Source organism: Harpia harpyja, chromosome 25 (assembly GCF_026419915.1).
Source record: "Harpia harpyja isolate bHarHar1 chromosome 25, bHarHar1 primary haplotype, whole genome shotgun sequence".
In the NCBI taxonomy this organism is placed as follows: domain Eukaryota; kingdom Metazoa; phylum Chordata; class Aves; order Accipitriformes; family Accipitridae; genus Harpia; species Harpia harpyja.
In genome coordinates this window covers 345653-359493 of record NC_068964.1, presented here as the reverse complement: position 1 = coordinate 359493, position 13841 = coordinate 345653, and the positions used below count along the sequence as shown (strand labels likewise).

The 13841-nt window shown below is 67.1% G+C and overlaps 5 protein-coding genes across 5 annotated transcripts in view; 2 read left to right on the top strand and 3 right to left on the bottom strand.

Moving 5' to 3' along the window:
* Positions 1-13841, bottom strand: part of LOC128135826 (uncharacterized) — a 161132-nt gene that overhangs the window by 61814 nt on the left and 85477 nt on the right.
* Positions 3190-5774, bottom strand: LOC128135893 (HLA class II histocompatibility antigen, DR alpha chain-like). The gene is made up of 4 exons (XM_052775000.1): positions 5626-5774; positions 4578-4835; positions 4029-4310; positions 3190-3922 (listed from the first exon to the last, which is right to left on the bottom strand). The coding sequence occupies exons 1-4, from the start codon at positions 5696-5698 to the stop codon at positions 3768-3770; spliced, it is 768 nt and encodes a 255-aa protein (XP_052630960.1). The 5' UTR covers positions 5699-5774; the 3' UTR covers positions 3190-3767.
* LOC128135888 (class II histocompatibility antigen, B-L beta chain-like) lies at positions 6136-8438 on the top strand. The gene is made up of 6 exons (XM_052774996.1): positions 6136-6333; positions 6846-7115; positions 7376-7657; positions 7773-7879; positions 7993-8016; positions 8191-8438. The coding sequence occupies exons 1-6, from the start codon at positions 6243-6245 to the stop codon at positions 8197-8199; spliced, it is 783 nt and encodes a 260-aa protein (XP_052630956.1). The 5' UTR covers positions 6136-6242; the 3' UTR covers positions 8200-8438.
* On the bottom strand, positions 8919-11157 carry LOC128135891 (HLA class II histocompatibility antigen, DR alpha chain-like). The gene is made up of 4 exons (XM_052774998.1): positions 10988-11157; positions 9990-10247; positions 9441-9722; positions 8919-9334 (listed from the first exon to the last, which is right to left on the bottom strand). The coding sequence occupies exons 1-4, from the start codon at positions 11058-11060 to the stop codon at positions 9180-9182; spliced, it is 768 nt and encodes a 255-aa protein (XP_052630958.1). The 5' UTR covers positions 11061-11157; the 3' UTR covers positions 8919-9179.
* Positions 11523-13777, top strand: LOC128135887 (class II histocompatibility antigen, B-L beta chain-like). Its single transcript, XM_052774995.1, has 6 exons — positions 11523-11717; positions 12186-12455; positions 12716-12997; positions 13112-13218; positions 13332-13355; positions 13530-13777. Exons 1-6 carry the CDS (start codon positions 11627-11629, stop codon positions 13536-13538), a joined length of 783 nt encoding a protein of 260 aa, XP_052630955.1. The 5' UTR covers positions 11523-11626; the 3' UTR covers positions 13539-13777.

Sequence of the window (13841 nt, the reverse complement as noted above, 5' to 3'; positions counted from 1 at the left end):
ACATGTCTCTTCTCTTTCCCACCCCACACTCATGTGCCATCACCCTCCTGCTTCCTGCAGCTGTTCTGACAGTAGTAAAAGGGTGTTTGAGCCTTTGGGGGGATTTTAGTCTCTCTCCCACTCCAGAGCATTGGCGGCACCATACCATCCCTGGTGGGGGTGTCATTCTAGTGCAGTGCTGCCTGCTGGGAAGCTGTTCTCTGGGGGAATACGCAGGGAGGGTGAGGGCACTGTCCTGCTCTCTCAGCTCTGCCAGTTTCTGGGCTCTGGTCTTCCCTCACAACTTTTCCCCTGGTAACTGGTGACATGGCAGCCCTGGGGGCGGGGGCAACCTTCCCTTGGAAATCCCCTGGCACCATTCAGACCCATTTCCCCCTTCCCACGACACCCCTGAGCTCTCAAGAAGGCAGAGGGGAGCCCTGGCATGGGGCTGGGGGTGGGGAGGTTGTGTGACCCAAACACGGACTACCTTAACTGTGGGGGCTGCGTGTCAGCAGCACAAGGGATGGAAGCACCAGCTCCCGCCTGGCTGCTAACAGCGCTGTGAGGCTCCTGTTCAGACAGCTCCAGCACAGCCGGAGGGGATGGCTGGAGCTGGCGAAAGTCTCGAGGGAGTTGACTCCCCACGGGCGCTGCCCGATGAAAGTGGACACCCCTGTGTGCAAGCCGGTGCTGTGGCCGCTCAGCTTGGTGCGCCAGTGATCCCTTCCTGGCCCCAGACCCCTGACGCTGTGGGGCTTGGCGTCCTTGGGGTGAGGTGAGAGCTGCCTGGCAGCCCAGCAGAGGCTCCGTTTGTCCGTCCTGCCTGCTTGCCCCCGCTGCCCCCCCCCCCCATAGACAGGGGATTTCCACCAAAGCCAGTGTCCCCGCCATGGGGCACGCCAGCATTTCGGGGAAAGGGCCCTGCCTGCTCTCCTTGCCCTCCAGTAACCCCCAGCCCAACCAGTCAGCAAGCAGCACTTGTCTGCATCACCAGTCTCTGGCAGACTCCAGACAACTGAGGTCTTGGTCCCAGCGTGTGGGGCCAGCAGCATCTGCTGCGGGGACCTGCCTGCTCCCGGCAGGTGAGCCCTTGGCCCGGCCTTGCTGGGTCAGGGCACCTGGGTTCCTCTGGGAGCTGGCAGGGTGGGAGCTGGGGCTCAGCCAGGAGCCCCCCCGGCAGCTCTTGCACTGGCTCCAGCCCCCGCACATACCCAAACCCGGCAGCAATGAGCAGCAGCCGTTTTGGGGATCCATCTGTCAGGATGTGCCATCTTTGGGCTCTGGGTCTGCGTGGCCGAGGCAGGAGCCTCTGGACACCTCTGGTGAGCCTTGCACCGCCAGCACTACCTGCAACCCGTGCAGGACTGTATCCGCTTTCCAAACTGATTCCCTTTCTCCCTCCCTGCTGGCATCTCATGTCAGGACCACGAGTGTCCTCCTGAGGTTGAGGGTGCTTGTTGTGCCTTTGCCAGAGGGGAGGACAAGGCTCACGTCCCCAGCAGCAGCCGACCCCCTCTGCTCTAGCCATGTCCCCAAGGTGTGCTGGTGCTCCTCAGGGCTAAGCTCAGGGCTGAGCCCCCTCAGCATGTGGGTCGCAGGGAGATGCATCTACTGTGGGGGCCAGCCCCAGATCTGCCCTGGAGGGACAGCGGCTCCTGTTTGATCACCACCATGTGATGCTGGGGGTGGGGGCTTGGCTATTGCTGCTATTTATATTTTTTGTCCTAGAAATGGTTATCTCCAGGTAGATTTTATTCAGGCCCCGGAGCAATAGGTCTGCTTGCCACCAGGCCCCACACTGGACTGACCTGCAGCTGTGCCCCCTTCCAGTGCATCCCACTGGGGGCTCAGAGTGATGCCTCTAGTATCCCCATGCGACCCCAGCATGCCACCCATGTGCGAGGTAGCCAGGTTTCACATCCTCCCCGCCACACGTCATCCACTTTCTGTTCCAGCCGCATCTTCCTCTTCCGCTCCCAGCAAGGAGGGAAGTGGGCCCTGAGCCACTGTGCTGCCGTGTCTACATCCCAGGAGGGATTTGCTCCTTGTCCGGGGGTTTCCTCAGTGCCTGCTTCTCCTCTGCAGCCCCATGGCAATGGCGGTTTTGCTGATTTGTGCCTCTGTCTCAATCCTTGAGCGTGAGGCTCACACACATGGAGCTCAGCATGTCCCTGCCCCGTGGGCTCAGACCCCGTCGTGGGCACAACCTGGAGCTCCAGCACCAAACGCCTCCAGCCCAGCCTCTGCACGGAGGCTGTGCCGGGCCCCACGGAGCCTGCAGGGCACCCCACCACCCCCACCCCACATGCACAAGCCTCGTGTGTAGACTCCACGCACCCGGGCGGTGATGGGGAAGGAAAGGGGAACCAGGACAGGCATTGTCACAGACTTCCCGAGCAGGGCTGCGGTGTCACCAGTTACCAGGCAAAGCTGCTGCTGGGAGAATTTGTCTGGCTGAGGGCAAGATCCACCTTTGCTCCCCCTCTGCCCCAACTAATGGCTCTTGGGTGTGGCTGCAGTGTTCCCCTCCACTGCCCTGAGTACACGTGTGTGTGTGTGTGTGCGCGCGCATGACAGGGAACAATGCCTGTGGGAACAGGGCTGTCAGATGAACTGGTCTCATCACCTGTAGTTTGCCTGTTCCCCCTCTGTGTCATCCTAGCCCTGCAAGGGGTTCAGCCACATGCCCTCACACCCATGGGGTGAACGCTGGCAGTGTGGAGCCCAGCCATCCCATGCAGCCTCCCTGGGCGCTGGTGGACCCAGCGAGGACTCCCCTGCCCAGGGTCTCGGCCCTGACTGGCGTTGGCTCTGCCCACACCCAGTTCACCAGAGCGCCACCTGCCCCAGGGATGCTGCTGATGTCTGTGGCACAGTAGGATGGGTTGGGCTGTCCCAGAGCCCCTTTCTGGTCTCGCCATGAGTGTGGTTATCTGCCAATGGGCTTTATGATCACCCCAGGAGCCACAAATGGGTGCCTGCCCCATGGGACTGCTCTTTAGAGGTGCTAAGATCCCACCTACATCAGCTGGGAGAACCCAGGAGTCCTGAGGTCACCCTACCCCTTCCCTCTGCCCAAAAGCTGGAGCTAGATCCCTGGAGCTCTGCCCAACGCGCACAACCCACCGCCCCATAAATCACCCAGACATCGAGGGGGCTTCTAGAGCTGCAGTCACCCCCTAGCACATGCAGAGAATGGACTCAAAGTGAGGGTTGCATGGCAGGATCAACCCCAATCCACTTTATTGTAGCGACAAAGCAGCATAGCAGGAGTGGAGGGTGCAGGACTGTGTGCCGAGGGGGAGCTTTGGGGTAGGGCACACCTCCCCTCCCTTCAGGGGTCTGCAGGGGAGACCCCGCATCTGGGCTGGGAGGAGACGCCACATCCCCAGCTGGAGATGGCCGTGGGGCCAGGGGCTGTGGGCAGGGCAGCCCCAGCACAGCAGTGGTGTGGGTTGGATACCGGGACCAGTGTAGGATCCCGGGCTCTGCAGCAGTTTCCCCTGGCAGGGGGTGTGCTGAAGCAGCCCCAGGTGCCACCCGAGCTTGCCCCAGCCATGGGAAGCAGCCCAGTCCCCTGTGGGAACCGGACTCTGCCAGGTCTGGCTCTGGAGCCGTCTCCAGCATTTCTGCGGGTGGTGTGCACAGGAGAGGGGGGTGCTGACGAGGTGGGGCAGGCATATGGGTCACCAGGGTGAGCAGCTCCCGCGAGGCTAATGTGAGGGATGACTGAGGGTGCAGAGGGTCCAGCTGGGGGGAGGCTGGGAGCTCTGGCCCCTGCCCCCTCACAAGACGCCCCGCTGGTTGCGGGCGCTGTTCATCTTCATGGCCTTGATGATGAGGATGGTGCCCGCGATGATGCCGACGATGCCCACGGCCAGGCCCAGGGCGCACACCAGGGTCTCGGTGCTCTCGGAGGCGGGGAGGGGCACCTGGGGTTCTGCGGAGGGGGGAGGGTGGGTGAGGATGGGGCGCTGAGCCCCCCTCGCTGCCTGCAAGGGGAGGGGACCCAGGCGTCCGGGCCCCGGCCCGGCCCCCCTCCTCACCCCAGTGCTTCAGGAGGGCGGTGGGCAGCCCCCAGTGCTCCACACGGCAGTCGTAGTAGTCCCCCCGGGTGGGGATGAAGGGCAGGTAGGAGAACTTGCGGAAGCTGTGGTCCTCCCGTGGGTAGAAAACGGTCTCGAGGACGCCGTCCGTCACCACCTGCCCGTTCCTCAGCCACGTGATGGTGATGACGGATGGCCAGAACTTGTCCACGTAGCAGATCAGGATGTTGGGGTCCCCCAGCTCCACGGGGTCCTCGGAGAACACCGTCACCTCAGGTGGCACTGGCGGGGGATGGAGAAGGGGTCAGTGCAGTCTCGGGTCAGCCAGGCTTCGCTGCCTCGGGCTGGGCTGGGGCCTCCTGCCCCACCGACCTGGCCCCCCTTGTGCTCCACCGCCCACCCAGGGAGACCCCGCAGCCCGGCTTGGGGCTGTGCCCGGGTCCCCACGCGCTGCAGGGGAGCAGGGCGCCGTGCACCCCGCTGGCGGCGACAGCCCTGGCAGCGTCCCCGGGGGCGAAGGCGCTGGCCGTGCTGCGGCCGGGTTGTTACCGATGGTGGCCTGCGAGCGGTTGGACCTTTGAATCATGATCTCCAAGTTCTGTTTTGATACTGCCATGTTCTGCAGAGCTCCCTGCGCCTCGAAGGTGGCGAAGTTCCCGAACTCGGGCAGGCGCCAGACGGTCTCTGTCTTCTGCAGGTCCACGTGGAAGATCTCGTCCCCATCGAAATCAAACATGAACTCGCCGCCCTCCTGCTGCAGCGTCTCAGCCCGCTGGTAGAATTCGGCCTGGATCAACACATGCCGCACTGGGAAGGGACAGGCATTAGGGTGAGTGCCCTTCCCGCTGCCGCAGGGCTCGCCCCGTCTCCCCACAGGCTCCCCCTGAGGACACTGCGTCGGTGCAGGGAGGCCCTGATGGGGAGAAGGGCCCACCCGGAGCCTCTCTCTCCCTTCCCGCAGGGGTCCCACAGGGCTGGGCAGGTGCTGACACCCGCCCCTCCCCAGGAAAGGGAGCCCTCAGACACCCGCTCTGCCCCCAGCCCCCAACTCCAGCACCTCCATGCCACCAGGAGGTTTCCCTTCCTCATCTCCTGGGGCCGGGGCCGGTGACAGGCTGTGGGACCACCGGCACCTGTCCCCAGAGGTGCTGCGGGGTGGGGTGGTGGTCCCGGGGCCCCAAGGACTTGGGCACTGGCTGTCCTGCCCCACGCACGAACCCCGCCTGGGCCAGGCCACACGGGGCGCAGCCGCTGCGAAGGGAGGAGACCCAGGAGCGGTGGGTGCTGCGGGGACCTGACCCTGGAGCTGGGCCACTGGGGGGTAGGAGGGCAGGGAGACCTGGGCCGGGGGAGGTCCAGGAACGAGCATCCTGGCCCCCTCCACCGCTTCCTGCCCTGCCCTGCCTTCCTGGGGTGCACCTGGAGCCCATCTCCACCCAGGGGATGGGTGAGATGGAGGGACGGAGCTCCCCACGGCCAGGGCTCTGCCCCAAGCCTTACACCAGCCCCCCACCGCCCGCCCCATGGGTGCAGGGCACCCCACGCCCCACCTCTGCCCCCAGACCCACCAGCCCAGGGCCCCGGTGCCCTCACCCACCTTTCACGGCCCCCGCGCCCTGCAGGGTCAGCACTGCCAGCAGCGCCAGCGGGACACCCCAACCTCCGGCCATCGCCTATCCTGGCAGCGGGCAGCGAGAGCAGGACCGGACGAGGGGCAGGCGTTGCTCTTGGGCCGGGGAGCTGAGTGCCAGGGCCCCCCCAGGTGCCCAGCCACTAGGAGGGAGCCCTGCCTCTGACTCGGCTGTTCCCAGGCAGAGCAGCAGCACCCAGCACCCTGCAGAGCAGACAGACGGACAGACACTCCGGCAGGGTTCCGCAGGGTGCACTGTTGAACTTGGGCCGCGCACGGCCCCGGAGAGGGCTTTGGGGAGGGGGCAGGTGGGGGCCGCCGAGGCCGGGGAGCCCCGGTGCTGGCGGGGGCCGGCAGCCCCCTCCCCGGGGTCGCTGCCCCAGCGCGGACCAAGTGTCAGAGGGAGCCCTGCGGGGCCCGGCTCTGCCTGGTGACGGGTGATGCTGCCCAGCCTCGCTCCTCACTGGTCCTCGCTGGGACTCCCAGCCCCAGCACTGGGCAGGAGCGGGGCGATACCCCAAAGGGGCAGAGTCCGGCTCTCCTGCGGGGTCCCAGCACCTTTCCAGCCTCTGCTGTGAGCAGCGATGGAGACCGGTCGTGTCCGGGGAGCTGGGGCCGTGCTGGTGGCGCTGGTGGTGCTGGGAGCCCACCCGGCTGGTGGCCAGGAGACCTCAGGTGAGCTCAGAGCTGGGGCACGGGGAGGGTGTTGGTGGGGTTGGATCCCACACGTGCCCTGGCAGGTGCTGGGGGTCTGGGGTTGGGGGGCCGCTGAGAGGCCCCCCTCCTAGCCCCTGGGACCACCCTGCAGGTGGAGGAGGGCTGCCCCCACCAAATCCCTCGTCCTATCATCTGTCCTCCGCGGGCCCTGGGAGCAGTGGGCTCCAGCTGAGACCCGGTTCCCAAACAGTTTGGGGATGATGCTCCCCGCCCTCGCTGAACCCCGGGAAGCGCCTCTTGGCCCAGTTCTGCTCTGGCTCCCTCCTGCCCCTCCCTTCCCCTGGGCTCTGTCCCCTCCAGCTCTCCCCAGTCCCCAGGCAGAGAAACGGAGTCCTGGCGGGGTCAGGATCCCATGGCCAGTCCTAGCGCAGCTGTGTGGCTCTGGGGGAGGCTGGGAGGAGAATGGTGGTGGGGAGGGGGCCCCACGGTGCCTCCCTGCCCTCCCATGACCTGCCGCCCTTCACAAACAGGGTTTTTCCAGGTGATGGGTAAGGGTGAGTGTCACTACCTCAATGGCAACAAGAATGTGAGGTATTTGCGCAAGGACATCTACAACCGGGAGCAGAATGTGCACTTTGACAGTGATGTGGGTCACTTTGTGGCCGACACCCCCCTGGGTGAGCCTGATGCCAAGTACTGGAACAGCCAGCCGGACATACTGGAGAACACACGGGCTATCGTGGACACATCCTGCCGACAGAACTATGAGGTGTTGACCCCTTTCATTGTGGAGAGGAGAGGTGAGTGCGTGCCAGAACATTTCCCCGGGGGACGGGCCCAAGCCAAGCCCCCGGGCTCGCAGGAGGAGAGAGAGTGTCTGTGCCGTGCTTGGGCCTGGCCTCGGGCAAAGCCCCTGCGCCCTTCCACGAGGACGCGAGTCCCTCGCCCCCTCGCTGGGCACGTCCTGCATGGGGACCGCTGGTCCAGGCTGGGGGCGGGCGTGCAGGGTGGCCCCTGGGCTCTGCCAGCCCCTTGCCAGCTGTGTCTCGCTCTCCCCCAGTGGAGCCCAAGGTGAGGGTCTCCCCCATGCAGTCGAGCTCCCTGCCCCAGACCAACCGGCTGGTTTGCTACGTGACGGGGTTTTACCCCGCGGAGATTGAGGTGAAGTGGTTCAAGAACGGGCAGGAGGAGACGGAGCACGTGGTGTCCACGGACATGATCCAGAACGGAGACTGGACCTACCAGGTGCTGGTGATGCTGGAAACCACCCCGCAGCGCGGGGACACCTACGTGTGCCAGGTGGAGCACGTCAGCCTGCAGCACCCCGTCACCCAGCAGTGGGGTAAGGCCCTGCCCTGTCCGGCAGCCTGGTTGGGTGGGGGCCCAAGCCCCTGGTCGCGGTGGGGAGTGGGACGGGGGCCCCCCCCAGCCCTGACCCCCTGCTCTCGTCCCCGCAGAGGTGCAGTCGGACGCCGCCAGGAGCAAGATGCTCACGGGGGTGGGGGGCTTCGTGCTGGGGCTCATCTTCCTGGCACTGGGGCTCTTCCTCTACATGCGCAAGAAGGTGAGAGCGGTTGGGAGACTGGGTGGGGGTTCCCTGGGGTGTCTCCTGTGCGTGGGGCAGGGGCTGCGGTTCTGCCCCTGCTCCGACGCTGACCTCGTCTCTCCTTGTTTCAGGGCACCTCGTTCCCCAGGCTGCAGGTAACGTCTGCCTGTCTCCCCCGACCCCGCTCCACCCTCCCCTTGTGGGCTGGTCCCCACCTGCTCCCAATGGCAGCGTGTCCATATGGAGCGTGTCCCCCGATAGCGCGGGGGCAGAGCCCTGGGGACACACCGTCCCCAGCCCGGTGGTCACCCCCTCTTCTCTCCTCACAGAGCTCCTGAATGAACTCCTGCCCCTGCGGATCTGCTCCGCCGCTGTCCATCCTCTGCCCCCCAGCGTCGCCTCTGCCTCACGGTGCCCCGTCCTGGACCCCCACGTCCCCGCACTGATCCCCGGGGTCACCCCCTCCCTCCCAGCCCAGCCCAGCTTGGCTGTCAGGGCTCTGCAGCCCCGAGGTCCCCAGGGCCCCGTGACGGTGGCCCTCGGCTGCTCCGGCTCTGCCTAATAAAGTGTCCCAGTATCCTCCGGCCCTGGTTGTTTGGGGACAGTGGGGCAGGGGTGGGTCACTCCCTTCCCTGTGCCCACGAGTCCGTGACAGGGCTCCGAGGCCTCAGCGGGGACCAGACGTGCTTGGGGCTGCCGACGGTGGGGGGACACTGCGAGGGGGGGCCAACACCCCTTCCCCTGGGAGGTGGGGGGGGCGGGTGGCAGAGCCTGCCTCTCGGATGGATCAGGGCTGGGGACGGGGACGAGGGGTCATGAGTCCCCTCACCTGCTCTGGTGGGTGGCTCCGTGTCCCCCTCCCGGTGCCGGACCCCGCTGTGGTGGGGGGAGCAGGGCCCTGGGGTGGGGCACCCCGTCCAGCCCCATTTGGTGATGGCCGCTCCCCTCACGGGGCGCCGCCCTGCACCCCAACACGGCACCCAGCACACCAGCCCCACAGCCCCCCAGTCGCCCTGTTCCCCACCACACTGTATCACCAGGACGAGCGGGGCGCCGATGAACAGAATGAGTGGTGCCAGGCTGTCCCCAACCACCTTTACTGCTGCTCGGAAGCACCCCAGAGCCTGGGAAGGCAGAGCCCCGGTCAGTGGGGTGCCCACGGGGCACGGCAAGGGGGCAGCGGTGGGGTGGAGCGGGGTGGGGGGGCTCGGGGCAGGGGTGTGGGGCGCAGGGCTTGGCCCTGGGGACGCAGCTGGGACGTGAGGGCGAGGGCTGGTGGGGGCTGGAGGGCTGGGAGGGCACCCTGGGCCCTGCCCCCTCACAAGACGCCCCGCTGGTTGCGGGCGCTGTTCATCTTCATGGCCTTGATGATGAGGATGGTGCCCGCGATGATGCCGACGATGCCCACGGCCAGGCCCAGGGCGCACACCAGGGTCTCGGTGCTCTCGGAGGCGGGGAGGGGCACCTGGGGTTCTGCAGAGGGGGGAGGGTGGGTGAGGATGGGGCGCTGAGCCCCCCTCGCTGCCTGCAAGGGGAGGGGACCCAGGCGTCCGGGCCCCGGCCCGGCCCCCCTCCTCACCCCAGTGCTTCAGGAGGGCGGTGGGCAGCCCCCAGTGCTCCACGCGGCAGTCGTAGTAGTCCCCCCGGGTGGGGATGAAGGGCAGGTAGGAGAACTTGCGGAAGCTGTGGTCCTCCCGTGGGTAGAAAACGGTCTCGAGGACGCCGTCCGTCACCACCTGCCCGTTCCTCAGCCACGTGATGGTGATGACGGATGGCCAGAACTTGTCCACGTAGCAGATCAGGATGTTGGGGTCCCCCAGCTCCACGGGGTCCTCGGAGAACACCGTCACCTCAGGTGGCACTGGCGGGGGATGGAGAAGGGGTCAGTGCAGTCTCGGGTCAGCCAGGCTTCGCTGCCTCGGGCTGGGCTGGGGCCTCCTGCCCCACCGACCTGGCCCCCCTTGTGCTCCACCGCCCACCCAGGGAGACCCCGCAGCCCGGCTTGGGGCTGTGCCCGGGTCCCCACGCGCTGCAGGGGAGCAGGGCGCCGTGCACCCCGCTGGCGGCGACAGCCCTGGCAGCGTCCCCGGGGGCGAAGGCGCTGGCCGTGCTGCGGCCGGGTTGTTACCGATGGTGGCCTGCGAGCGGTTGGACCTTTGAATCATGATCTCCAAGTTCTGTTTTGATACTGCCATGTTCTGCAGAGCTCCCTGCGCCTCGAAGGTGGCGAAGTTCCCGAACTCGGGCAGGCGCCAGACGGTCTCTGTCTTCTGCAGGTCCACGTGGAAGATCTCGTCCCCATCGAAATCAAACATGAACTCGCCGCCCTCCTGCTGCAGCGTCTCAGCCCGCTGGTAGAATTCGGCCTGGATCAACACATGCCGCACTGGGAAGGGACAGGCATTAGGGTGAGTGCCCTTCCCGCTGCCGCAGGGCTCGCCCCGTCTCCCCACAGGCTCCCCCTGAGGACACTGCGTCGGTGCAGGGAGGCCCTGATGGGGAGAAGGGCCCACCCGGAGCCTCTCTCTCCCTTCCCGCAGGGGTCCCACAGGGCTGGGCAGGTGCTGACACCCGCCCCTCCCCAGGAAAGGGAGCCCTCAGACACCCGCTCTGCCCCCAGCCCCCAACTCCAGCACCTCCATGCCACCAGGAGGTTTCCCTTCCTCATCTCCTGGGGCCGGGGCCGGTGACAGGCTGTGGGACCACCGGCACCTGTCCCCAGAGGTGCTGCGGGGTGGGGTGGTGGTCCCGGGGCCCCAAGGACTTGGGCACTGGCTGTCCTGCCCCACGCACGAACCCCGCCTGGGCCAGGCCACACGGGGCGCAGCCGCTGCGAAGGGAGGAGACCCAGGAGCGGTGGGTGCTGCGGGGACCTGACCCTGGAGCTGGGCCACTGGGGGGTAGGAGGGCAGGGAGACCTGGGCCGGGGGAGGTCCAGGAACGAGCGTCTGGAGCCCATCTCCACCCAGGGGATGGGTGAGACGGAGGGACGGAGCTCCCCACGGCCAGGGCCCTGCCCCAAGCCTTACACCAGCCCCCCACCACCCGCCCCGTGGGTGCAGGGCACCCCACGCCCCACCTCTGCCCCCAGACCCACCACCCCAGGGCCCCGGTGCCCTCACCCACCTTTCACGGCCCCCGTGCCCTGCAGGGTCAGCACTGCCAGCAGCGCCAGCGGGACACCCCAACCTCCGGCCATCGCCTCTCCTGGCAGCGGGCAGCGAGAGCGGGACCGGACGAGGGGCAGGTGTTGCTCTTGGGCCGTGGAGCTGAGTGCCGGGGCCCCCGGGGCCGGGGGACAGGGCCCCCCCAGGTGCCCAGCCACTAGGAGGGAGCCCTGCCTCTGACTCGGCTGTTCCCAGGCAGAGCAGCAGCACCCAGCACCCTGCAGAGCAGACAGACGGACAGACACTCCGGCAGGGTTCCACAGGGTGCACTGTTGAACTTGGGCCGCGCACGGCCCCGGAGAGGGCTTTGGGGAGGGGGCAGGTGGGGGCCGCCGAGGCCGGGGAGCCCCGGTGCTGGCGGGGGCCGGCAGCCCCCTCCCCGGGGTCGCTGCCCCAGCGCGGACCAAGTGTCAGAGGGAGCCCTGCGGGGCCCGGCTCTGCCTGGTGACGGGTGATGCTGCCCAGCCTCGCTCCTCACTGGTCCTCACTGGGACTCCCAGCCCCAGCACTGGGCAGGAGCGGGGCGATACCCCAAAGCGGCAGAGTCCGGCTCTCCTGCGGGGTCCCAGCACCTGTCCAGCCTCTGCTGTGAGCAGCGATGGAGACCGGTCGTGTCCTGGGAGCTGGGGCCGTGCTGGTGGCGCTGGTGGTGCTGGGAGCCCACCCGGCTGGTGGCCAGGAGACCTCAGGTGAGCTCAGAGCTGGGGCACGGGGAGGGTGTTGGTGGGGTTGGATCCCACACGTGCCCTGGCAGGTGCTGGGGGTCTGGGGTTGGGGGGCCGCTGAGACCTGCCCCCACCGAATCCCTCGTCCTATCATCTGTCCTCCGCGGGCCCTGGGAGCAGTGGGCTCCAGCTGAGACCCGGTTCCCAAACAGTTTGGGGATGATGCTCCCCGCCCTCGCTGAACCCCGGGAAGCGCCTCTTGGCCCAGTTCTGCTCTGGCTCCCTCCTGCCCCTCCCTTCCCCTGGGCTCTGTCCCCTCCAGCTCTCCCCAGTCCCCAGGCAGAGAAACGGAGTCCTGGCGGGGTCAGGATCCCATGGCCAGTCCTAGCGCAGCTGTGTGGCTCTGGGGGAGGCTGGGAGGAGAATGGTGGTGGGGAGGGGGCCCCACGGTGCCTCCCTGCCCTCCCATGACCTGCCGCCCTTCACAAACAGGGTTTTTCCAGAATATGTTTAAGGCTGAGTGTCAGTACCTCAATGGCACAAAGCAGGTGAAGCTTCTGGTGAAGTCCATCTACAACCGGGAGCAGAATGTGCACTTTGACAGTGATGTGGGTCACTATGTGGCCGACACCCCCCTGGGTGAGCCTGATGCCAAGTACTGGAACAGCCAGCCGGAGGAACTGGAGAGGAGACGGGCTGAGGTAGACAGGGTCTGCCGACACAACTACGAGGTGTCGACTCCTTTCCTCGTGGAGAGGAGAGGTGAGTGCGTGCCAGAACATTTCCCCGGGGGACGGGCCCAAGCCAAGCCCCCGGGCTCGCAGGAGGAGAGAGAGTGTCTGTGCCGTGCTTGGGCCTGGCCTCGGGCAAAGCCCCTGCGCCCTTCCACGAGGACGCGAGTCCCTCGCCCCCTCGCTGGGCACGTCCTGCATGGGGACCGCTGGTCCAGGCTGGGGGCGGGCGTGCAGGGTGGCCCCTGGGCTCTGCCAGCCCCTTGCCAGCTGTGTCTCGCTCTCCCCCAGTGGAGCCCAAGGTGAGGGTCTCCCCCATGCAGTCGAGCTCCCTGCCCCAGACCAACCGGCTGGTTTGCTACGTGACGGGGTTTTACCCCGCGGAGATTGAGGTGAAGTGGTTCAAGAACGGGCAGGAGGAGACGGAGCACGTGGTGTCCACGGACATGATCCAGAACGGAGACTGGACCTACCAGGTGCTGGTGATGCTGGAAACCACCCCGCAGCGCGGGGACACCTACGTGTGCCAGGTGGAGCACGTCAGCCTGCAGCACCCCGTCACCCAGCAGTGGGGTAAGGCCCTGCCCTGTCCGGCAGCCTGGTTGGGTGGGGGCCCAAGCCCCTGGTCGCGGTGGGGAGTGGGACGGGGGCCCCCCCAGCCCTGACCCCCTGCTCTCGTCCCCGCAGAGGTGCAGTCGGACGCCGCCAGGAGCAAGATGCTCACGGGGGTGGGGGGCTTCGTGCTGGGGCTCATCTTCCTGGCACTGGGGCTCTTCCTCTACATGCGCAAGAAGGTGAGAGCGGTTGGGAGACTGGGTGGGGGTTCCCTGGGGTGTCTCCTGTGCGTGGGGCAGGGGCTGCGGTTCTGCCCCTGCTCCGACGCTGACCTCGTCTCTCCTTGTTTCAGGGCACCTCGTTCCCCAGGCTGCAGGTAACGTCTGCCTGTCTCCCCCGACCCCGCTCCACCCTCCCCTTGTGGGCTGGTCCCCACCTGCTCCCAATGGCAGCGTGTCCATATGGAGCGTGTCCCCCGATAGCGCGGGGGCAGAGCCCTGGGGACACACCGTCCCCAGCCCGGTGGTCACCCCCTCTTCTCTCCTCACAGAGCTCCTGAATGAACTCCTGCCCCTGCGGATCTGCTCCGCCGCTGTCCATCCTCTGCCCCCCAGCGTCGCCTCTGCCTCACGGTGCCCCGTCCTGGACCCCCACGTCCCCGCACTGATCCCCGGGGTCACCCCCTCCCTCCCAGCCCAGCCCAGCTTGGCTGTCAGGGCTCTGCAGCCCCGAGGTCCCCAGGGCCCCGTGACGGTGGCCCTCGGCTGCTCCGGCTCTGCCTAATAAAGTGTCCCAGTATCCTCCGGCCCTGGTTGTTTGGGGACAGTGGGGCAGGGGTGGGTCACTCCCTTCCCTGTGCCCA